Source organism: Calypte anna, chromosome 21 (assembly GCF_003957555.1).
Source record: "Calypte anna isolate BGI_N300 chromosome 21, bCalAnn1_v1.p, whole genome shotgun sequence".
In the NCBI taxonomy this organism is placed as follows: Eukaryota; Metazoa; Chordata; class Aves; order Apodiformes; family Trochilidae; genus Calypte; species Calypte anna.
Window position 1 is genome coordinate 7,266,416 of NC_044266.1, and position 23,940 is coordinate 7,290,355.

At 38.9% G+C, this 23,940-nt stretch overlaps 2 protein-coding genes across 3 annotated transcripts in view; one reads left to right on the forward strand and one right to left on the reverse strand.

Annotated features, from left to right (window-relative positions):
- The window catches only part of LRRC38 (leucine rich repeat containing 38), a 50,746-nt gene that overhangs the window by 19,660 nt on the left and 7,146 nt on the right, over nt 1-23,940 (reverse strand). The gene's annotated exons all lie outside the window — the stretch shown is intronic.
- Nucleotides 9,243-19,654, forward strand: PDPN (podoplanin). Its single transcript, XM_008491190.2, has 5 exons — nt 9,243-9,461; nt 17,549-17,634; nt 18,227-18,359; nt 19,143-19,178; nt 19,539-19,654. Exons 1-5 carry the CDS (start codon nt 9,392-9,394, stop codon nt 19,652-19,654), a joined length of 441 nt encoding a protein of 146 aa, XP_008489412.1. The 5' UTR covers nt 9,243-9,391.

Genomic DNA, 23,940 nt, shown 5'->3' on the forward strand with positions numbered 1-23,940 from the left:
CACTTAGTTTTGGGAGGTGGGGTATCCAAATACTTGCTTGAACATTTCCAGCATCCAGTTCCTACATCTGCTTAAACAGCCTTCTATAATTTGGGAGAGCTGCCTCGTTACAGAGATATTAAAGCAAAGAACCATCACCAAAAGAAGGTAAAATGCAGCATTTCCTCCCGGGGGAAATGTTAATGAAGTTAATGGACATTAGTGCTGGCAGGGTGCAGAGTGTAGTTCTCAGTTATCACAATCACTGGGATGGTTCTGCATTTTTTTCTCCAGCAACTTAAAAACTTAAATCAATCTCACAAAAATGAAGACTCTTAAATCTCACACTTGAAGATCCAGAAGAAAAAGTAACACTTGCTTCAGGCTCTTATAAGTTTTTCAGGAAGTTAATGGGACAAAAGATGAAGACAGTAAAAATATCATTCATGTGGTAATACATGGAATGTACAATTCTGTACAGTTTCTCAGGCTGTGCTATAAGCAAAAAGATATTTTTACAGATCATGGAATGTCTGCATGCTAAAAACAGAGAAGCCAAAAATGTCTAAACACTTTCAACAAAAAACTAAAATTGAAAACTTAATTTTAACAGCTAATTTCAGTGTTCTTTTTACAAAATATTTTCAGTCTTCAATTAGTGACTTGGTTTGTTAATTCTTACATTTTCCCTATGGTATTCCTCAGTAGGATATACTCTTCTGAACTTTCCAAGAAGTCATCTCCTATAACTTATGGTCAGAAATGTCTTACCTAAGAATATGACGAAAGCCTTTGATTTATTTCTTGACATAGACACTTACACAAACTACTTAGTTCCTTCTACTGAAGCAAAATCTACCAGGCAAATACATGCTAAAATTATACATGTTTTCTTCCAATTATACATGTTTTCTTCCAATACAGATTTTACATTACAAGCACTTTATTTGCTTTTCCTGCAAATACAAGGGTAGCTTCCTGCTTTTCCTTTGCCAAGGTTTTACTTGTTTTAAGAAAGATGGTTTGAACTTCTTCACCGGTGCATGAGCTGTGCAATTATTCAAAGCTGGTATAGTCCTGTTTGAGGCTGAGCATTTTTGTGGCTATTCTGGACACAGGGATGGAATAGCTGTTAAGGCACTGATATGGAATCTGTGCAGTCCACCTTAAAAGTTACCCACCAAGAAACAAGTTTGGGGTGTTTGGAGACACTAACAATGAAAAATTTTGATGGTGGTGAGAGGATCAATGAGGCTTCAATTCCTTTGCTATATTGCTGTTGCTGGGTCCCTAAAACTAGGACCAGCATGACATTAGTCACATGTTATCCAGAAAAGCATCTCCTCTGGTTATTATTTCCCAGCCAGGTACTGCATGCTGTTCAGCTGGATGGCCAAAGGACAACAGTTACAAGTTGTACCACTGGGAAGTGTTTTAATGACTAGTTTGAGTGAGACGAATCATTCCATGTGCATTTTTGATGTGAAGAAATGTCATCCAATAAAGGATTAGTTAATGCAAGTGTTCAAAAAGCCCTAATGATTTTGTTTGCTTTTAAAGTTGTGACTTTTCAGAAAATACAGTATACTGAAATACTGTAATTGATGGCATAGCTACTGGCATCACTCAGTGCAGCAGATACCTTATCATTACTTCCAGGTACTGCCTGCTGCTTTGTGGCATTATCATAATGACAGAGGGCAAAAGGAGGATGCTGGCTCTTAAATGCTGAGCCAAAAATAAAGTTCCATAATTCCTGAGTGTGCTTTCTGGAAGATTTATGTGCACAGAGCATAAATATTCTACAGGTTAATAAAGTAGAAGTCAAACACCCTGGATAAAGAAAAAATCCATCTAAAACCCAGCAGTTTGTTTTTACTCACACTTGGTGTAATACCTCTGGGCCTCTGTTTCCCCATTTCAAACAGAGGAAGGGATAAATCTGCTGTAAGACAGGATATGAAGTGTATAAGATATCTGGATCTAAATCCCTTCTTTTAGGATTTATCTTCTTTGCTATGAAAGATGCTGCATTATCAGTAGTGCCTGCAGGCAATTAAAGTAGTTAATATTCTTTGTATTGTACTTGGTGTACAGCTGCCTACGCCTACAAATACATGAATCATTATCCCCTAATTAAGTTTCTTGCAGTGCAACCAAGATATTAACATTCCAATAAAGAAAGAAACCTCTGAACTCACTTCTTATATTTAATGAATTTATAGAGACAGTGTTGGCCCTGGGGGGAGACTCTGCTATACTTATTTCCACCCTCAAATGCTCACTGCCTCAGTTTCCCCACTAGTTCATAGGGAAATAACAACAGAATGGAGCTTTAAAGTTGGATGATATTCACCTCAAAAGCCTTCAGCATTTCCATTTTAAAAGGCATGGGCTTTTTAAATATTTATATTTTAACAATACAATAGTGTCTTGATCTACAGACATGTGTAGATGGCTTGGGGTTTCTAAAGTGGTGAGCAGGCCTCCAAGAAAGCAACTCTCATTCTCCTTTGTGTCCTGGAATTAGTTTATGCACGACAGGTCTTGCAAATACAGAGCAAAGCATAAAACATTAATTTCCTAATCTAAAGCAGGAATTCATTTACCTCTTAGGAAAATCCTGCATCTGAACTGCTTTGCCTTCTTTCCCTCTGGTTGTTACTGACATCACAAAGTGATCTCATGTGATGGTTTGAGTAATGCAAAGGTTTGTATTGTCAATTCCCCTTTAATCTTATTCATCCAAATCCACTTTCTACACTCAGACTAGGACTTCACCCCCTACACATTCTTAAGGCATCATTTCATTCCATCCAGACATAAATGATTTATAGGGTAGTTCAGAGGATAATCAAGCCCTTGCTCTAATAATTGTTTTAAGTAAGATGAACATTTTTGTGTCCTGTGTTTGTTTCCCTTGCAATGAGACTTTATTTTTCAGGAAAACAATTCAATAGTGTAAACATTTGGCAAAACTATTTGTAAGGCCATGCTACTAGTCTAGTATTTCTCCTAGACAAAGCATTAGCAGTTGGAGCTAAAACCCTTTATTAAATTTACTAGTGTATTATTTAATTTTAAGGGATTACAGTACATGATTCAACTACTAGTCAATGGGATAATATATGGATTAATCCAGATTTTGCAAACTAGCTGAAACATCCATGATCCCTCATTGATTTCAGAACATGGTTTCATTTTCATTTGATGTATATTTTGCCCCTTAATAAAATTCTTCAAATTGCTGCCATATGTTAAATCTGGTTCCCAGTGAGATGGGATCACCACAACAGCTTAAGTCATTTTAAGAAAACCCATGGCTTCCACTGTTGAAAGATCACTTTTTTCTCTCACCAAACTCGTTACTGAGGTATGTATTTTCACACTCGTTTGGATATGTAGCCAGAGTGGAGGAATATGCTGCTGCTTGAAGATGGGTCAAAAAAAAATTTGCAGCCCAAGCCTCCCTTGTCTGGATCAGGGATTAGGGAAGTGGTGGAATTCAGCCCTGCAGTGAGTGCATTTTAAAGACAACAGTACCTGTGAACAAGTCACTCCCTCTAGTGGCTACAGAATACCACGGAGATGGTCTCCTTTTTATTCACTTTATCTCCAGATAAATCCCATCTATAAGAAATGTGCCAAAGTCAGGAAAGGCAGCAGCAGAACATCACTCTGCTCATTCCTTCCCCATATTCACAGGAAATCCCTCTCCACAATTAGCCTACTTCTCCACCCCACCTGCCCACCTCCCATTTGAAACACAACTATTTTTTCCATCAGCACTTGTTCATCTTTGCACCTCCTTCATGAAGCCACTTATTCTTGGGAACATGCTTTCTATACAGAAAGGAAAAGAAACCACATTCTTTTGCGTGCAATTCTTTCCTAAAATCAGAGTTGAGATGCTATTTTGTCACAGAATTTAATGGGGGTAGTGGCTCTCATTTATTCCTTCCTCCATGTTCATTTTAATTTATTCTAAAAAACAAAGAATTTACAGAAAAACTGGCTGCACCCCTGTCCTGCTCCCATCCACACCCTCACTCTGTCCATCTCCTCATTGACCCAGGAAATCCTGCCCAGGCAGCTGACAGCCTGGCTGCCAGGACACAAAGTGGCTTCACACAGTGCAGGGACTGTGCTGGGTTCTGCTCAGATTCCAAGAAGGTGGAATCTCAGGCACATTGTCAGGATTACAACATTTCTGGGTTTATTTTTCACACACTAATACAAAATGTACTTAAAACTAGGACATATTGCTAATGACAGGCATTAGCTTAATCTGTAGAAACTCACTATAAAACCAGGGAAAGTCTTTTAGAGTATTAAGAAAAAACTACAACCTTTCTGTAATAAATGAGACTGAGTACACAGCCTGTGTGTTTTCCCCTTCTTTGGGCTCCATTGCTGCATTGCTTTCCTTATATAACTGTTCCAGTTAAAAGAACACTCCTGACCTAAGAAAACCTACGTCAACCTTATAATTTTTTGTTAAATACACTGTGGTCATCCACAGGTTTAAAAGTAGTAAAGAGTGGGCATTCCATATTTAACTGTGAGTCACTCTCCTGTAGGTCACGTAGAGACAACTGATGGCAGACTCTGGAAAGGCTTTTTCTGGAGTTTTCCATATTAACTAACAGAAAACCCAGCTCCAGTGTGTCCTCAGGAGCATGCCCACCCCCTGCACTCTGCTCAGGAACCTTCGTGTAACCTGATGCATTCAGTGAAATCTGTTTTCAGGACTGTGCCCCAAGAAAACTTCACTCTCTCAGGGGTCCGTAAAACAGCCAACCTACCCATCCCTCTTGAGAAAGGCCACCAGTGTGGACTGTCTACCAAATAAATATGTCCTACCCCCTCCAGACCAGTGTTTTGCTTCAGGTAGGTAACAGTGTTACTCTTCATTTAAAAGGATTAAAATTCATTCTTCTGTGTTAAATGGCTCAAATTCAGCTGCTTCTAATTAAAAGCCTTACAGTATGAACAAAAGCAATTTCAATTTTGATATGATAAAACCAGGTAATAAAGTCTCTTCAGCATCAAACCACAGACTTTGAAACAGAGAAATCTTGACATTTCACACAGATAATTCTCTCTTACATAAAACTAAAGTCAAGCCCTCTACCTTTTCCCTCTTCCAGTCCATCCTGATCAAGTCTTCTCCAGACTGACTGAAATGGCATCATGGAGAAAAGCATTGTACAAATGGCTTGTACAAAGAACAATTGCCCATAAATCTAAAATGAACTACTGGAAGTCTAGATCCTTACTTTTCCCTTAAATACCAATTTCTTTTGAGAGTCAACTCAGTAAGTCTGGATTTCCTGGCTATGATGGCCCCTAGCTGCTTCTGAACTGCTCTCACCAGCCTGCTGTACAGCCCAGAGGCACTGGCTCAGTGGGTGCCCATTTATCACAAAATATTTTAGGTTGCCTCTACACCCTATGGATTGTGAACACTGGTATAGATTGATTTTGGTGAAACTAAGTTATACCAGCTGAAAATCTAACCCCATCTTTAAAACTGACCAATAAATCAGTTCTATTCCAGCTTAAGATCAAATTCAAAAATTATTGCAGTTTTCCGATTTAATAATCTTATTTCCTTTTCTTCTATTTCACTAAAAATACACTCAAAAACTGTGAATCAAGCATTCAGTGTGATGACATCCTTTGTAACTAAAGGGATACTGTCTCTGTTGCCATATTTCCTGTTTCTGGACCCCTAGGGCAGCTGTGGGCCCTGCAATATTTGGTCAGAAGCATAAAAACTGATTACTGCAAGCTTTATTAATTTTCAAGCCATTTCCTGTTTTCCCTTTGCAGCCAAACCCACCCCCTTTGGCAGGTACTGAGATATAAAAACACCCAATTCAGTCTGAGGAAGTGTTCTAGTACTTGAAAGAGGAGTCTCAGAAAGTTAACTACAATTTTTCAATTACCTGTTTTCAACAAGGTAACTTTGCTTTCCTGTGAAGTTATCTCTCAGCAAATCCCATGTAGAGAATTGCCCATCTGAATTTTTCAATCTTTTACATAACAGATTCAGTCTTATAAAACATTGTGAAAGTCACGAGAACGTTTGCCAAACAAATCCTGGAAGTGGAAATAGAAAGCAAATTCAATTCATGAGTTGCTTTTCTCATACCTAATGTTTGGCTTCTTTTGATATGTAACTCAAAACTGCAGAAACTATCTTCTCTCCAGTCTGAGAGATGAGAGCCTCAGTTTGCAGAAGGGACAAATGTACACAGGCTCATATGATTTAGAGGAGCTCTGCATCCTTGGCAATCCTGAACATCAGTCCTACAAGGCACAGGTGTCTTCAAAGAGTTTCTTAAATAATGAAAGATTTAAAAAATCAAATATCAATTTCATTAATGTGCCCCTTGCACCTTGAGATACATATATATAAAATTTTGTAATTTTTCTTCTCTCTAAAACAGAGATAGTGGAAACAGAAAAATGTTTGAGATACTTCAGGAAAATGGTAATTTTGTTGTCATCTGAGATTAAGTACAATTAACTTGCATATAGACTCCAATTGACTTCAGCCCCCCTGGGTTCACATTGCAACACTGACTGATCCAGGGGGAAACACATCATCCCACACCACCTCTGCCACTGGTGCATAACACTTTGCAGGATACAGTCACTATTTTTCTACTCCTCAGCTACGTTTCATTCTTAGCACTTATTGAACTAGAGACAGCTGAAGCCTCTCACCAGGCTGAATGACTGCAATGGTCAGGTGGAAAGAACAGATTATGAAATAAAAACATAAGGGCTGCTTGTACTCTAGACCCTTTCCACCTCCTCCCTTAAAACAGTGTAATTAAAAAAACAGAGCTGCCTGACAAAAAAAAGTGACCCATGCACTCATATCCTGGCAATTTGTGGGAATTGTCATAACACATCCAGAAAAAAAAACAAAACCAAAAACAAAACCCAAATGACAACACCCCTGTGGGGACTTAAATTTAATTTCATTAGATCATTTGAGCACATCCATGAATCCACTGCCAGTCAGCAGACACACATATAGTTATGTCCTTACTTTGTTTTGAAACAGACCACGTAATTAAGTGCTGCTTTAAAGGCAGATAGTTAAATCAGAACTTCAGGATAACTCCCTTATTTTCACAAAACCTATTGGCTCAACACAATTATAATACAGTGAACTACAGTTTCATTAAAAACAACTTAGTAGTGGTCAGAAGAAAGCTGCTCCCTTATCTCTTTCTGGCTCTCTACACTCTTCCAATAGTATATTGAGAATTCTGAAAGAATTTTGTTGATATTTTAAATCAGGGGGCTCAGCAATGCTTCCCAGCCTTAATCTACTTACTCAGCAAAATGCTTTCTCACTAGAAGGCAAGTTCCTGTCATGGTTGTCTTTAAGGATCAATTTCATCCCGTGATGACAAGTAGAAAGATGTTCCTAGCTTTTTCACTAACTTGTTTTTTATCTCTAGGCAAATTTCATTTCCTTTGCTACACTTTGATTCTGTGATAGAAGCTGATTACATCAAATTCTTTATAGTTTGATAAATTTAGCAAATGTTTTTAAAGAAGAGGCCAGAGCAGGAGAAAAAGTATGGTATAGGAGAACCTATTCATTATTTGTAAGAATAATAAAAATGTCCAAGTGTTGAAGTAGCCACTGGAACCCTCACATCTCCAACTCCTGGAAGCTCAAGAGCTCCAGTTCTACACCCAGAACACAGTACAGTTTAAAGGAAGAAATTCAGCAAATAGCTTATCTTCCTTTAGAAAGGCTTATTTCTAAACACAAGTTTGTTTATATGAATAAACACAAAAATGAAAGGCCTTCAGAGTAACTTTACAGAAAATTAATTCTAGAAATACCTTCTTTTTGTTCCTGGTGAGAGTTTGTTAACATTATAAAGTCCTTGTTTGCTCCAGTTTGTCTTTCATAGTGTACTACAGTAATTTTTCTCTGCTGAAAATCGAGAACTCATTCCAATAAGGTAAGGAATTGTTTCACTTTTTCAAAGTTTCATTAAAGCAGACACACTCCCCAAGCAAATGTCAGTTTCACAAGTGGCATTTCCCAATAAGAAAACACTGGTTTAAAATAAGTTTGACATAGCATTATTGAGGAATAACTAATAACAGATTTTTAGATTCCAGACATGCTGAAAGTCAGTGTCTGGAATATCTATTTTACTGGTTTTCTAAAGACAATAAGCCAATGCTGTCTGTCGTTTCTTTGCACTAGCATTAACTGTTTTCATCCTACTCTCCTACTGGTCTTTAATACAAAATCCACAAATACAGCAGCATAATTTGTATCTAGAGCTTTTAAATTCCTTTGGCATCTATCACTTTCAAAAGCAAAGCCCTCTGGCAGGTGTTGCATTCCTTATCTGCAGCCTTCTTCCCATCAGAGTATGTCTGCTTCCATATAGACTCACTTTGCTTCTTTATAAGAGTGTTGTGGGGTCTTAATGAGGGCTCTGACTCATTCACTGAGCAAAATACTCGAGTCACACTGGCCTTTTTTTAAAAAAAAAAAAAAAAAAAAGATAAAACCAGAGGGTATCTGTTACAGATGCTGGTAGATGGTAAGCTGGTCTTGCAAACAGATAGAAAAGAAACTAGTCTTGTGCAGTGTTGTACAGCTGTACTACTAATAGTTGCTTATGAAAAATCCTGTCTCTGTAGGGCAGTATTAGCACTCTGATGCCAGCAAGCCTGTGGGCAGAGATAAATGTTAAAAGCTAGGGTGTCACTTGAGGACACAAGCTGAGGGACTTGGACATGCAGAAAAATTCAGACACTATTTACAGCAGAATTAAATAACCTATCCTAAAACTATTTCAGTATCCTTAAATGCACACTGACTACCACACTTGCTCAGATAAACATGGGGGCTCACTTAGAAATTAAAAAAACATCAGTTCACTGCTAGAAATAACAAGAAAAATGTCCTTTGTGTTGTTCCTTAAATATTTTTAAGGGCAGTTTGCAGAAGGGAGGGAACTCCCTGAACACCTCACCTAATACCCATTCCCCCTTTGCTAAATAAAAGTCTTCTGGAAGCCACAACAGCTCCTGTAACTTTAAACCTGGGCTGAGATCATAATTTTACCACTGACCAAACAGAGTGCAGAGGGCGGGCCTGCCTCTTCTTTGAGGACCACCTAAGGCATGCTCCCACCCCTTGGCTAAAGAAAATAATTCCAATCAGTCTTCTTTAGCTGTACAGTTATCTGTGAAAACCTTCCCCCTTCAGACTGCAGCAGTTAAAGGAATATTTGGAATACCACAGTATTTTTTGCAGGGATTTCTTCTTGTGATCTCAATTCTCCCCTGCCTCTAAAAAGAATTGATCTATCTCGTCTCAGGACTGGGAAGCTGTTCTCTAAGCAGAACGAAGATGTTTATTAAAGTTCAATTCTTCATCTTCATTCTAGGGAGCATGCCTTTCATAACACTTGCTGAAGAAGGTAAGAAACTTTAGTTAGAGTTATTTCCAGTTATTTCCTGTAGTTTAAGAGTTTGTGTGTTTAATAATGGGCAACAGAGCTGCTCTGTCCTGCTTATAAAACTCCGTTGAATTCCTAAGCTACTACTCAGCCTTTACTATGGCTTTAATCAGGAAAGAGACAAAATTTTCAGGTGGGTTGAGCTCTGCTCTATTAGAAAAGACTTTTCACTGTGTCTGTGTAAGAGAAGAACAGTACAAGCAGTCAGGGAAGACATTTCTTCAGCAGCCCTTGGAAATGTTTCACACATAGATGCAAAGGAGACTGCAAGCAATAATTTAGCTGTAACTGACATTTAGGTGGTAAAACTATGAAAGTAACTTTTAAATCTTAGCATTCAGCAGTTTAGCTTCTGTTCTTACAGTCATTGCAACAGGTTAGAATTTGAGCTTTATTTTTTGTTAATACTAACTTAGCCCTAAGCAATGCAGGCAAGTGAGGGAAGTTAAGCAGGAAGAGCTATTACCCAAGTCAAATTTGAAAACCTTTCTGTATCTACTCAGGAAAAGTTTATTTGGCAATTTATTTCTTCTTAATTTTATAATAAAAACCCCACAAAATTAACTTTTAAGTAAAACAAGTATAAATTTTTTTACCACTAAAGAAGAGTGATAAATTAACACCCAGTCCCTGAGCAGAAATTTTCAGAAACTTCATAATCAAATTCAGACTTTGTGTACTATTTCACTCGTTATGAATGACTTGGCCACCAGGCAGTGTGTCTGAAGCATAAGGTATGCACAAAGCATGCCTGTGATGGTGAAATACAGCTACTGTTACTACAAAACAAGCTCCAAGCACAAAGCTCTGAAAAAAAACCTAAAATTCAACCCACTGGTCTTCCAGAACATAAATCTGCTTGTCTGATTGGATCTTGGGACTGTAACTGGAGGGTCTGACCTGGTTTTTTTGCCTGGTGACAACCAGTATCGTTCAGCTGGCTGTAACAGAGCTGCCATACACAGTATGTGCAGATGTTGGCTTGAAATTTCTTACTGGAATTCCTGAGGTTCTGAATGTCAGAATATGAGACTGCAAGTTTGAAGTTATGCTTCAAACTAACAAAGTCTAACCTCAGCAGACAATAGGCAAATGCTAAATTTTGCTTTCTAAGCTTTCTGTTGGACAAGCCTTTATGGCTCATCCAGATAGCTTATCCTTAAAAAGCATCAATATTAAAAGTACCAAAGTTTAAAGACATTAAAAATGGGGTAAACCCACCACAGTTCTATAGAATTACCTACAGCAGTTTCTGGGATATTAGAATGGCAGGAAAAAGCACCTTTCATCTTAAGGTTTTTGGGTGAATTGAAGCAAATCTCTTGAAAAGAGTCCAGCAACAATCAGGTTGAAACCCTATGGGCCAGAAAAATGCCAACTATTTCCTGCTTGCAAGATTCTACCTGTTTTATTATTATAGTCTGCACTGAACTCCACAGCTGGATCTAGAACATAGTTTACAGTATTTAAGGCTTTTTGTTCTGATCATTTAGGACATCTTCCAAAGGATATACCAGGAAATAAACTCCATATACAAGATAAGAAAGTCCCAAATATTTAGCATGTGTATCACTGCTATTTGCTGATAACAGTCAGCAATTGCAACTTAGAACAGACTTAAAATGATAATGCTACCTTCAGCAATCTGTGACTGCACTGAGTGAAGATGGAGAATTAACTTCATTCACTTCACTATTCATATGTGAGCTTCCAAATAAAAAAGTGCAGAAATTAGCAAAAATACAGGAAGGAAGCCTAGTAACAAATCTTGCATCACTGTACTTAAAACACATTCACTCATGCTCTGTGTTATCCAAATCCTGACAGAAACAACCAAATATTTTGTCTTGCAACCAAGGACAGTCCTGAGCACTACAAAAGCTGATGAATTTTTAGACTAAAGAATTTCCTACTGAATGATTAGCAGCTACATTTTTGTCCTTTTGTAATGCTGTTCAGCATATAAAAACTCAGGCAAACCTTTGCACCAAGGATCAGACCAAATGAGTCCAAATGGAAGTTAGTCTAAATTTTTGGGGGGCACAGCATTAAACAACTAAAAGCACAAGCATTCAAATGAGTGCCTTGAAGAAGCAACACAGCTCCTAATTTGAAAGCTTTCTCATGGTACAAGTACCATTGCAGAGAAGGATTTTACTCTGTGGGCTGTCACATAACATGAACAAAAATTAACATGACTGTTAAACAAGTTACCACACCTCACTTGAGCTGTATCACCAAGAGGCAAATGCTAGATTATAACTCCTTATGCAAGTCTCCAAATTAAACAGGTTTTTATTAGGTCATATTACCTCACAGTTGTTTCGAGCTGAAACTAAACACACGGACAACATAATTCAGATGAAAATTGCTGATATGTAGTAGAGGAAATTGAAGTTTACAGTCAATCACAAAGAAAAAGTCTCCAGTATTTTTCAAAAACACAAAACCCAAAATTGACAAAATGACAATAAAATACTTCTTCAGATGTCTCATGGTTTACCCAACCTCTGCTGCCAGTTCAGTGGCAAAAGTAAAAATTAAAATCAGGCACCTCTAAACTCATCTGAAAATCAAATTCTGTAACTGCTGGTAGCAAATAAAAAGAGTCACATGGCACTCCAAAAGGGAGCCAGTTTTCTGAAAATAAGCATGACAAAACCTTTTACTCTGCATCTGGCTTCATCATGAGTGCACTTGCACATATATATGCCTCTTTTGTAAACTCTATTAACATGATATGCATCTAGCTCTACCTGTCCAATACCTGAGACTTAATTATCACAAAAATGGAGAAGAATAACTTACTGGATCTCAGTTAGTGGGTCTGAAATTAGCAGTCTTTATTTTGTAGTGTCTTAGTAAAAGACCAGCAGAGAACAGATAGTATTTGCTTTCTCCTCTTCATAGAGAAAGCAGGATTTGCCCGTATGTATCCCAAAAGTTAGTTATCAAATCTGAGTAAGCAAAGGAAATAGTTGTGTTTAAAAGCTCTCAGGTGGACCTTTCTTTACCTTGGGCTGCATGCTGAAAACTGCGAACCGGGAGGGCAGGGGCTCCTGTAACTCAACAGTTTCCACTGAGCCCAGGAATTTACCCTTGACCTAGTATCTGTAAATCATCTGCAAAAATAAGCAGCTGAGAACCTAGAGAAATCAAAGAGCACCTTAATAGATCTTAAGAAAAACCAGTAAAAGAAGGCTAGCCCACAGCTGTTGGGCTCTGACAGAAGCATGCAGTGTTTCCTCCTTGTCATTTGAGGCAAGCCATGCATACATGTGTACCACAGAAATGACTACTGTTTGCCCAGCTCTGACATATGCTCTCTCTCAATTGCATGTTTGTTTTGTTGGTTTGTTTGCTTTTTTCTGGATGCAGCCAGGGACTGGAGGATGGAACCCAAATGGTGCCCAGGTCCTCCTATTCCCTGCATCCCAGATCCATGCTGCAGACAGAGAGCCTCTGCAAGGGCCTCCTCTGATTTGTGCCTGCACACACCATACTCTCACTTTGAAATAATGCAGCAGCAAAGCTCGTAAAGCTGTGTGCTGCACAAATTGCTACAGAAAAATATAAAGAATTGGGAGTATAGGTATTTTGGGATGTTTTAAAGAGAAGCAAATGAAAAAAATAAGATAAATTTCCCATTTATTTCCAACACAGTCTCAGAAGCCCGGCCAGAGTCTCTTGAAAGATAAAAACTGATGCTGTGCATATTCTCATGTGCTTTATGACTTCCTCATGTTTTTCCATCTGTGTTGATTACAAACACTACAACATCTAGCATAAATTGCAACAGAATAAACCCTTATGAGTGTACAGTTTCTGTGTGCACACCATTTCAGGCAGACACATGCTCTTAGGATGGCTTAAATATGAGCTGCTGCTAAATCTTTGGAAGGGACAAACTTAACTCCAAATGTATATTGAAATGATTTTATGAGCATGAAACCCACCCGAATATTAGCTAGTATGTTATTAGCATGAAATTCAGACTAAACATACTTGAATGGATCTTGCTTGCTGTGTAGCAATATAAGGCAGCAAGCCAAAAGCTATTGTGTGAACAAAACTGAAGCCTAACCAGTTTCCTGGTGGTGTTTAGCATGCATTATTTTAAAGGCATGAGTTAAAAAATGATCATGCACACAGTTCTGCTGGCAGATACAAGGGGTCAGTAACCTCCATCAAAGCAGCTGTGAAAGGGCACATTGCTACAGCCACAGAGTGTTGGGGAGGAAGTGATTCAGGGAAAAGATTCGTTTATTACTGAATTAGAGGTCATTTGTTAATTCCTTTTGTCTGCATTTACATATCCCAGTTATACACAGATTGTCTGCTTTCTACTGCACATCCCATAAAATCTTCTAATTCGGTTCATTAGATTTTGTACTGTTCTCCTTGTCTGAGCTCCAGTGCTCATTCCTTGTCAGCCATGGAGTGATAAACACTGTCATGCTGCACTTTTAGGTGCCACTTACAGAATGATGGAAAAGACACTTATACCTTCATCACAACTCCAATCCTGTTGCCCCAGTCAAATAAGTTTCTCAGAGCAAGCAAGGAATTTCTAGGAAGATTGCAAAGAGCTGCCACAGTGCCATGGGGCAGGAAACATCATCAATAAGAAAATGGATTTATCCCACACTCATGGGAGAACAACTCTGAGGAGAGTGTACTTACCAGACATGAAATCAGACATTGGCACAGCAACATTATTAAAAGCATAAACCTCAGAAGACTGATCTCTAGCTCTGCAAGGAATATCCCATAATGGAGTGAAATGCTTCCTTCCTAATGTCCACAGCTCTGTGGCTGATTTTATTATGCAGAAAAAAAAAGCTTAGTGAAGTTACTACCTTTTTCCTCTTGTGGCTTTGTTTCATAAAGTTGGTTCTGGGTCATATGCACATAGCAAGGACTTGAAGAAGTTAGTTTTCTGCCTAGTGAAAATATACTTTGTTTTGCTATTCTGTGGGAATCCTATATATGGGCAATGTAGAATATCATAACACTTGGAAGACATGTGATTTACTTTAGAAACAGCCAAGTGATTCTTTGCCACTTGGCACTGTAGATTTAAACCCTGGCTTTGTTCCTTTAGCGAAGCCAGCAGCAGCAATAGAAACCATCTGTAGTAGGGTGTGGTGACCAGAGGAAGTGTTTCTGACAATTCAGTGAAACATTCTCATCAGGAGCTACATGGAATACCTGGACGAAGCCACTCAAACTCTAAAATATGTCTGAGCTAAATCCTTCCTTGTGCATCACAACCATTTTTTAAACAGGCAGATGCTTTCCAAAGTTCAGTGTTTTGTCATCCAGCTTCCTTCATTATATAAAGCAAAGCCATATAATAAAACTGGACTAAGCACTGATGAGTAAAATGCAGACAAAGCAGGATGGCAAACACAGACACACACAGTCCTTCAAACACCCCACTTGGTTTGTAACAGCCCAGGAAGCAGATTCTGCAGTCAACCCCCAGACTGGTAGCTCAGTAATATCTTATGCAGAAGAGTGGTATCTCCTAAATGATCTCTCACCCTGAATTCTCTCCCTTGTTTTTCAAGGAGAGCATCTCACAAAGCATCGAGCACAGCTGGATAGGATAAAATATGATTTTGAACAATACAGAAAAATCAACGTGCATTTTAAAAGAAAAACTTTGCTCAACAGTTAACCAGCTAGTTAAATTTTTTTAGCTGTTACAAATAACTGAAGCTCTTTTTTCAAATAGTAGAGGGGCAATGAGCAATAAAGATTATTTTAGCTCTTGCTAAAAGGAATAATTTAGGGTTAGCAATTTACACCTACTGGTCTCTTATCAGAGATGGAAACTCATTCCATTTTGAGTGCTTCCTGTTTCAAGGACTAAGCTACAATATAGGCTTGCCATTGCTTTTGCCCACTCATGTCTGGGTTTATTCAGGTTGCTGGGAAGGAAACAAGACCCTACTGCATTTTTCATCTTCAGAAGTATCTTTGTTTGGTTTCGAGATACCTGAAAGAAATGCTAACAGACAACAGTTTTACAACTGGCTCTCCTTTCCAACAGAACCACTGTGCTTTGAAAGCAGGGCTGAGAGGCTTCTCTAGTAAACTGTCACTCCATGCATGAGAATGAGTTGTGAGTTATCTTCCCCTGAGTGGGGCACGGGATGCTTAACCATGGGATGTTTCCACAGCAGTATTAAATTTTTAAAGACATCATATTTTCTCCTGGTGTGAGAAGCTGCAGCCTGATAGCAGCTGGGGACTTTGAACTTGAAGCACACCCAGCTGGAACTTTGGCAGAAAGAGATGCAATGATTAATTCACATCTGCAGCAACCTATAGCTGCAAGCAGAAGAGGCCACAGTGCTACTTGGAGACAATCACAGCACTGTGAGGCACTGTTTTTATTTACAGTCTCCTCTAAGATAATATTAAGAACATATGCAGAAACACTGCTTAACCTGATGGCTTTTGCAACATTTGGCCCAGATCAGATGAAACCAACAAATGACTAAAGCACATACCCCTGACATCCCAGCTACATTCTCTTTGATGTCAGTGGTCTGTATGCCTTGTATTGGGCACAGGGAAAGAAGTTTCAAGTCCTGCAGTTTCTCTCAATTTAAATCAAAATTTTTTTAAAACTTTATTATAACTTTCTCTGAAAAAGGTTCTCTAGCACCAAATAATCCTTCCCACCAAAGCAATGCCTCCCAGTCTCCTGGTGACAGCTCAGTAGTGTCTGTTTAACTACTGCTCAGCCCAGTTCCAGTGACTGTCCAAAAAAACAAACCATGAAGCACAGCACAGGGACTATTCCCCAGCAAATCCAGGAGCTCAGCTGGAATGCAGTGTTATGCAGACTGGGCAGGGCTGGAACAAGACCTTTACATTTACAGAAATCAGTTCAATCCTTGAGCTTTAGAAGCTATTAGGAGAGCCAATAGTTTTCCTTTACAGGCAAGGAAAGGCAGCACTACCAGGATGACCCAAATCTCAGGTGAGTTGAATTACCTTCTAGAGCTATTAAGTCAGATGATAAAAGAAGATAAGGGCAAGCAGACACCTTATTTAGGCATCTTTATTTAGAACCTAAAATTAGTCAAGATTAATCTGGGCCACCTTCTTTTGTCAATCAGTGTACACAGAGGGCAAATGCACTGAAATAGATTTTCCGTAAGTTACTCGTTGCCAAGAATCTGCAATAAGTTTATCATACAAAGAATAATTATTTCATGTTCCTTTGTGTTATTCACTCACTCTACATTTTTGTTCTATGACACTCTTTCCTGCCTTCACTCTCAGGTAATTCTTCAGGGCTGAAAGCTACTGCCATGCCAAGAGTATAATAAGCAGCTTTTCTGAATAAGCTGCTTGTTGTTAAGATACAACACTTATTTCACTTTCTACTTGGGGTTTTTCCTCTGGTTAACTGGCTTTCTTCACCTCTGCTTATTTTGCAAATACTGAATAAAGGATGTTCTTTCAGTTCTGAGTGGGGTTACAAGGTAAACCAATCCATACACAACAATCTCTGAAGAGATTTGTGTAGGAATATCTTCTAAACTATAGCTACACCCATAAACAGGAATGATCATTCTAAAAATAAAGGTTGAAGCTGGGACTGAGCTGAAAAATGGGAGAAAGCTTTCACTATTTTAGAAAACAGAAGATGCTTGAAGTAATTTAACCAAATAAGTTAATGTTTAGCTTGAAATCTTGAGTAGACATATCCTCCCAGGACAGGGTCAGGGTGGGCACAGAATCTTTTCTTAAAAAATTTTTTATTGGACAAAGCATTTGGTAACCAATACATTTCAAGATTTTACCAGAGTTAAGTCATGTGTGCTTAAGCTCTTTGTCCTACAGCTTTGTACAGAAGTATAGCAGAATTAAACCAAAGACTTTTGCAAACATAAGTGTGCATAAGGGGGAAGGAAGATTTAACACTACAATATCTACATTTTGTTAAACATGGTATCTAAGTTGCACAAGCATATGGCTATGAAATAAAAGCAAAAGCCTAACTAATTTTCTAATATTGTATTCAGCGAGCTCAGTTCTAGAAGGAGAAGAAAGTGCAACGATTGATTTCAGAGAAAGAAACGACACAGAATTTGAAGAATCACCAACCCTGGTGAGTATCATCCTAAATAAAGGTTCCTTTAGGTTACCCTGATTTCATATTCCTGGTATTGTGGCATAGGTTTTGAATAATCATTATAAATTATACAAAATAACCTTGAGATCCAACAAAAACAATCTAATCACAACGCTCTTGCTTTGCAAGCAATCAGACTGAAGGTGACAAAGTTGAAAATATATTTTGCAGTTTTTCTGTGCTGCAAAGAGTGTTCATAACCTGCTTAATCACTGCCATTTGCCTCTTGTAAGTCAGTATCTCCCCATCAGCCTCAGTGAAACCAAACTGACAAGGCAGTGTAAAAACAGAGAAAAGCAGGTGTGACTATTCTGCACTCCCCTCCTACACCTTTTGTAGTCCTACTGAGAAGTCATCCAATCTAGAAAGCTTCTAGCCAGGAAGACAAATCAGCTTACTTTGGTTATTTTGGTCCTTGTACACAGGACAGGTCAAAGATGACAGGTGATACCTCAAAAACCATCCACAGGGCACCTGATAGAACAGAAAGTTTAAATGCTTATTTCATACACACAGATGGAATGTACTGAGGTTCTCTTTTCCCTCTTTTCCCACTCAATTCCTGTAGTTGCCTACAAGACTACACAATGTAACAAATCTCTTGCAGTTTGGACAACTGATGACCACAGAAAGTGCATTTGATCCACTTGAAGACAGTGCAAATTCTACTGGTTACGAAGCTAACACAGAAAATGCTGATGGTAAAAAAAAAATGTTCTGCTTTATATATGTAGTGTAGTTCCTATCCTCTTTTGTCTGTCTGAGTACAGAAAAATACATGAGCTCCAATAAATGGACACATGATTTATAAGGCTTTTGGATCAGGATTGTTCTTGGTTCACTCTTGTGCATGCCAGCAAGCACCATACTTTTGCTCTGATATTCCAGTTCTGTCAGTATAGATGACTGGTTGTAACTTTAATGAGTAACACTGTAAAGATGATGAGCCATTATGAGAAAAGAGGACTTTTTGTTTCCAGACCAGCTTTTCAATACCCAAATGAAGATTTAGCACTGTGTCTAAATAAATGAAGAACCTCAACAATCAGTATTCCATTCACAAAACTACTTAAGGAACTTTTAAACTGACAGAAAGCCTTAAAAAAAAAAAAAATTCAGCAAATAAACTGACAGGCAAAAGTTTATCAGCATTAATCAGTTTCAAGCAATTAAAATGTCTGCCTTAAATATTTTTACCAGGTGTATCCTTATGGATCTTTATGGCATCACACCTAACTTTCACTAATAGGTATCATCACAATTAGTTCCTTAAGCTTTTAGTTTCTATTATTTCAGAGAACTCTGCATTAATTCTCTTAAGCTTTTCATTTGCTCTTTTCATATCAAAAAAGCAAACTATTACACAATCTTCAAACCATTATGATATACCTGGTAAGTTTTCCTTGGATATAGCATTATAAATTGGAATGCAAAGCTACACAACGCAGAGTAATCAAGTAATTCTTCTCTTTCTGGATTTACAGGTGGACTGAATGGGGAACCAGAGAAAACAGAAAAAGGTATTGAATGTAAAAATTTCCTGGGGAGAACTTAACTGCCAGGTGATGTCCCTTCTAGAAGCCACTAGCCAGGCCCATGATATTCTTAAATAAAAGGTTTGGGAGGAGCCATGACCTGGTTCCTGATCTTGTTCCTATTTCACCTGATTTCTCTCTCCAAAGCCACCTCTGTATGGAGCCCTCCAGCCCTCAGGGTTGCAGGGTACCAACAAGCCTGCTGAACTTACCAAACCTAGGTCCCAAGATAAGGACATTTTCCCCAAGGAGTGGGATGCAGCAGCACAACATCAGTTCTATCAGTAATCTCTCATTAGTGGTCTCCATGAGGAACAGGCTAACATTGCTGATTTCCTCTTTCAGGTGGTCTGGAAACAGTTGCACTGGTTGGAATAATTATTGGAATCATAGTTGCAGTTGGAATCCTTGTAGGAATAATCATTGCTGTTGTAAGGAAGATGTCAGGCAGGTACTCGTAAGTAAATTGCTAATTAGGTTTTTCAAATCAGCATCATCCTTACAGCAGGGTCACAAGATTCACTTTGGAAATTGCTAATGCATCTGTTTTGGCAAAATAACCTATTTTTATGTTATATAGTGCTTACTGATTCAAAAAGAGCTGCCAGTGTGATCTGGGTTAACAGTAATTTGTCTGTGTGCTTTTACAGGCCCTGAAAGCAGCTGAAACAAGCAACCATGCCATTCTATACCAGAAAAAACAAGTGCTTCTTATTTTATAAACTAAAGACTATTCCTATATTGGTGTGAGAAGATGATCCATGGAAATTAAGGTTGAAGAATTCCAGATCTGTGGGGATCCCACACAACTTTAAGGACTCCTCTCTCTTTCCCCTCCCTTCTCTTACAGAATATGGAGTTTTTCATAACATTTTTTACTAACCAGGAGTTTACTAGAAGAAAGGAAAAGATTATGCAGTAAGAAAAAAAAAACCAAACAGCAGCAATGACATTTGAAGGTAATATATGATAGCTTAATTTTTAAATGCTACCATAGGTTATTTCACATTACATTTTATGCATTTCTTTAAAAAACATATCCAAAATCATTCAAGTGGTTTGGGCTGGTTAAGTGCTTGTGGGGTATTTATCTACCAAATGATGTCTCAAAAAGGAGGAATTAGCTTCTGAGAGAAGGAGTTATTTACAGTTTTAAAAATTACTAGATACTGGAAGCTCAAGTATTTCACTATTGACACAGATTTTCTGCTCTTGATATTTAACATTATTATGTGGCAAAATTTGGTAGGACCAGCTGGACCTGACCTACCAACTGAAAGCTTGCTCCTCTAACTATTGCAGCAGGAATGTCCTGTCTTCTTGCAGAAACATGCAGGGATTGAAATACACATCCTGAATCAAAGGGTGCTTGGAAAATACCCAGTTTTGGTGGGTCACTTTAACCAGTTACTCAGCACACTTTAGGGCTGACATGTAGAAGCCTTTGAATTAGCAAATACAATTTTTTTTTATGTGTCTAATTTTCTACCTGTATAGTTGGGTTTTTTGATGACATGAGCAAAATTAGATCAGAATATGTTAATGATATGTAAAACATGCCTGGAGTCTGGGGCTTTTCTGTGGTGTATTTAGTGCAGCAATACCTGAATGCATAGAGTGCAGGGCAAAGGCTCTGTATGTGAAGAGGCTGCAATGCATCACATTTTCTAGGTTTTAAGACACTTATGTGTTTTGTGTAAAATGGTCAGTAATTGCTAAACATCTCAACTTCTGGATTTGCTTTCCTGTTTTTCATGTGCCATGAACTGTCATATCAATACAAGCTTTGGAAATAAAAAATATACTGCAAAATGTCTTATTTTACTAAAACTCCTTAAAACTTCAAGTGCCTAAACTTCCCTCAGTTTTTAAAAATTATTTTGCTGCTTTGTATTGCCAGTGCTGAGTCTACAACCACCTAGGATGGGTCTGGTTGACATATAGGGCCCTCAGTTCCCCTCAGAAGGGAGCCACAACTACAACTACTCTTCTTTTCTTCTTTGTAGCTGGAGTTGTAACCCGTCTGGTGGACGGGGGGTGAACAGGAGACCTTCCAGACAGATCTTCCTCTTGTCTGTCCTCTGCCTGATTCTCTGAGTCCAAGGCCTCATCTCTGTTCTCGAAGGGCATGCAGGGGGATTGTGGGGTTGGCAGGGGATTCTTTTGCCTCTCCAATGAGGGACCTGTTTCCATTCCCTCCCATCCACCTGGTTTGCTCAAACTGCCTGATGGCAGGACGGGCAGGGCTTCACCGTCTCCTTCAGGACTTCTTTTGGGTTAGAAAGGGTGTGACTCCACCAGTCAATTTCCCTTTCACTGTCCCTAATACTTCTTAGACTCTCTACCTCCTCCCTGAGCTCTGCCACAAGCACAGCAAGTCCTTCACCTGCTGGCATCACACACACACCCCACTCACACTGTCCTCAGGTGCTCACACCAGGCTCAGACACTCTACACACCCAGAGGCCTGAACAGCTACGTCCCTCTTTACTGTCCCTCTTCAGGGGTTCCATCTCTGTGGACACACCCTGCACCTTAACAGCAACAGGTTTAATTTTTGGAGACCATTGCTCCTTCAAGGGAGCTGGCTGTGCCCCTCCTGCCTACCCTGCCTCACTACCTGCCGTGACACCTTCCTGTTACTGCCCTGCCCCTTTGCTGCTCCTGTTCTCCACACTCCAGGTCACTGGCACTCCTCACAGCCTCTTATCTCCCCCTGGGCAGGGCTGGGTGTTGCCCCCTTATCAATCAGCTGATTGATTGGCCTCACCTGAGGCCACCAGCAGAAGGTGGGGCAGCTCTTCACACCCCTTTATCTCCCTCTGGGCAGGGCTGGGTGCCACTCCCTTATCTGCTGATTGGCCTCACCTGAGAGCACCAGGAGAGGTGTCAGTTCTGGGTATTGGTTAAGCCCGAAGTAACAAGACCCCATTTGAAAGATTCATAGCAACCTTTCAGCTGGAAACCTTTTTGGGAAGCTTGGAGTTTCCTTGGATTGTGTACAGAACACTCGGTGCAGCAGCCTGCTCAAGCAAACTGTGACTCCAAAAGCTCACATTAAGAGCCATTTTAACTTCATATACCAAGTGTTCTAGTCTTAAATGTGTCTTTATATTGTGCTTTCTAGTTTAAGGAAAGTTTCATTAGAGGTGAAATCAACCCCTGAATGGCCCACGCTCCACTGAAATTTGGGTGAGGGGCTTCCAGCACTGGAGTATTAAATATTGTCCTGTACTAAATCTGAACCTGCAAAAAATGAAGACAGTAATCTCCTTCTAATTATCAGCTGGAGTGCAGATACTCAGTAAACAGTAAAAAAACAAGCAGCAAGGGCTCTAAAGGATCAGAGGACCTCCACTATTCTGTCAACATGAAAAAACAGCAACTGCTGCTACCCTGATACATTTAATATTCTGATGATTCATACCACCCTGCTGCCTGGGAATATCAAGTGCAGAACATTCCATTCAGCTGCAAAAAACCTCAAGAAAAAAACGGATTCATGAAAAAATTTGTCATAATGGTTCTGTATTTACACATTACTGAAGAATTCTTAACTTAATTTGTAACTTCATGACAAATGTTCTAAAAGTGCAGACTGAAAATGCATGCAGGGCTCTATATTCTATAGACAAGCCATTGCACTATTCTGTGACTGAGCTGTCATTGTCCTGTATTACCTATCTTCCCATTGCTAGTTCAGGACTTGAAAGTCAGATTGAACATAAGCTACATGTTTTTCAGTAGAATTTATGCAGAAGATGGGATCTCTTTGCAAAAAGTCAAACAGCACATTGTCCTAGGGCAAATACTTCTGTAAGCTGAAATAAATGATCAGTAGACACCATTGCAGAATCAAAGCCCAAGGTCAGGAGACTTCCTATGCATGAGAACACATCAGGAAACAACAGCTCCATACTTTCACCAGCTGGCCAGGTTTGATTTTTATTCACAGGGAACAGCATTAAATACATCAACACTTGCTTTTATGTTAAAGTCCTTACTCCTGATCACATTCATTCCTTTATAGTTACTAACAGTAACGTTCCCTTTTACAGCTTGGCTTTGAGTCATGAATGTGGCTCTCCCTAACAGACAAGCAGGCACCAGGCTTCCTGTGTGAATGCCAGATGTCACTAAAAAGTATCATAAACATAGTTGTCCCCTTGTATTAGTGTCTGTAAGGAAGATATACTGCAGCAGTATACTATGAAAGCAATGCCTTGATGCACCAATATTTATAATACTTCCAGGCTTGAGTACAGTAATTCTTCCAAGAGTTCATCTAAGTCATATTTTCACTATAAGAACAGAAAATGTCAGAAAAATTACTTTAATAAAAATAGCAATAATTAATGATGAACCAGAAGAATTATGGAGATCTCCAGTCACTCTTATAAACTTAAAAAGTGTTCATTTCTAGTTAAATACCAATTTAAAAGCAGCTGCTGCATGTTTTAACGTAATTACTCAATTTAAGAGCATCTGCACTATGCTGTTGCCAAGTATCTTAACCACGTATTACCTTAAAAACACATTAACACTTTCTGTGAAGTTCTCAAACTCAAAAGCACTGGTATAACATTCACATAAAGGATGGCCAGTACTCCCTCCAGATCTGCAGTATGATACACAGATTAAGTGACTTGCCAAGGATTATAACCACAGGTAAGGGAAGAGCCACCAACCCAGGAATCTTTCAACACTTCCAACACAAAGTCACAGCTTTCTGTTGGTTCAAACAAAC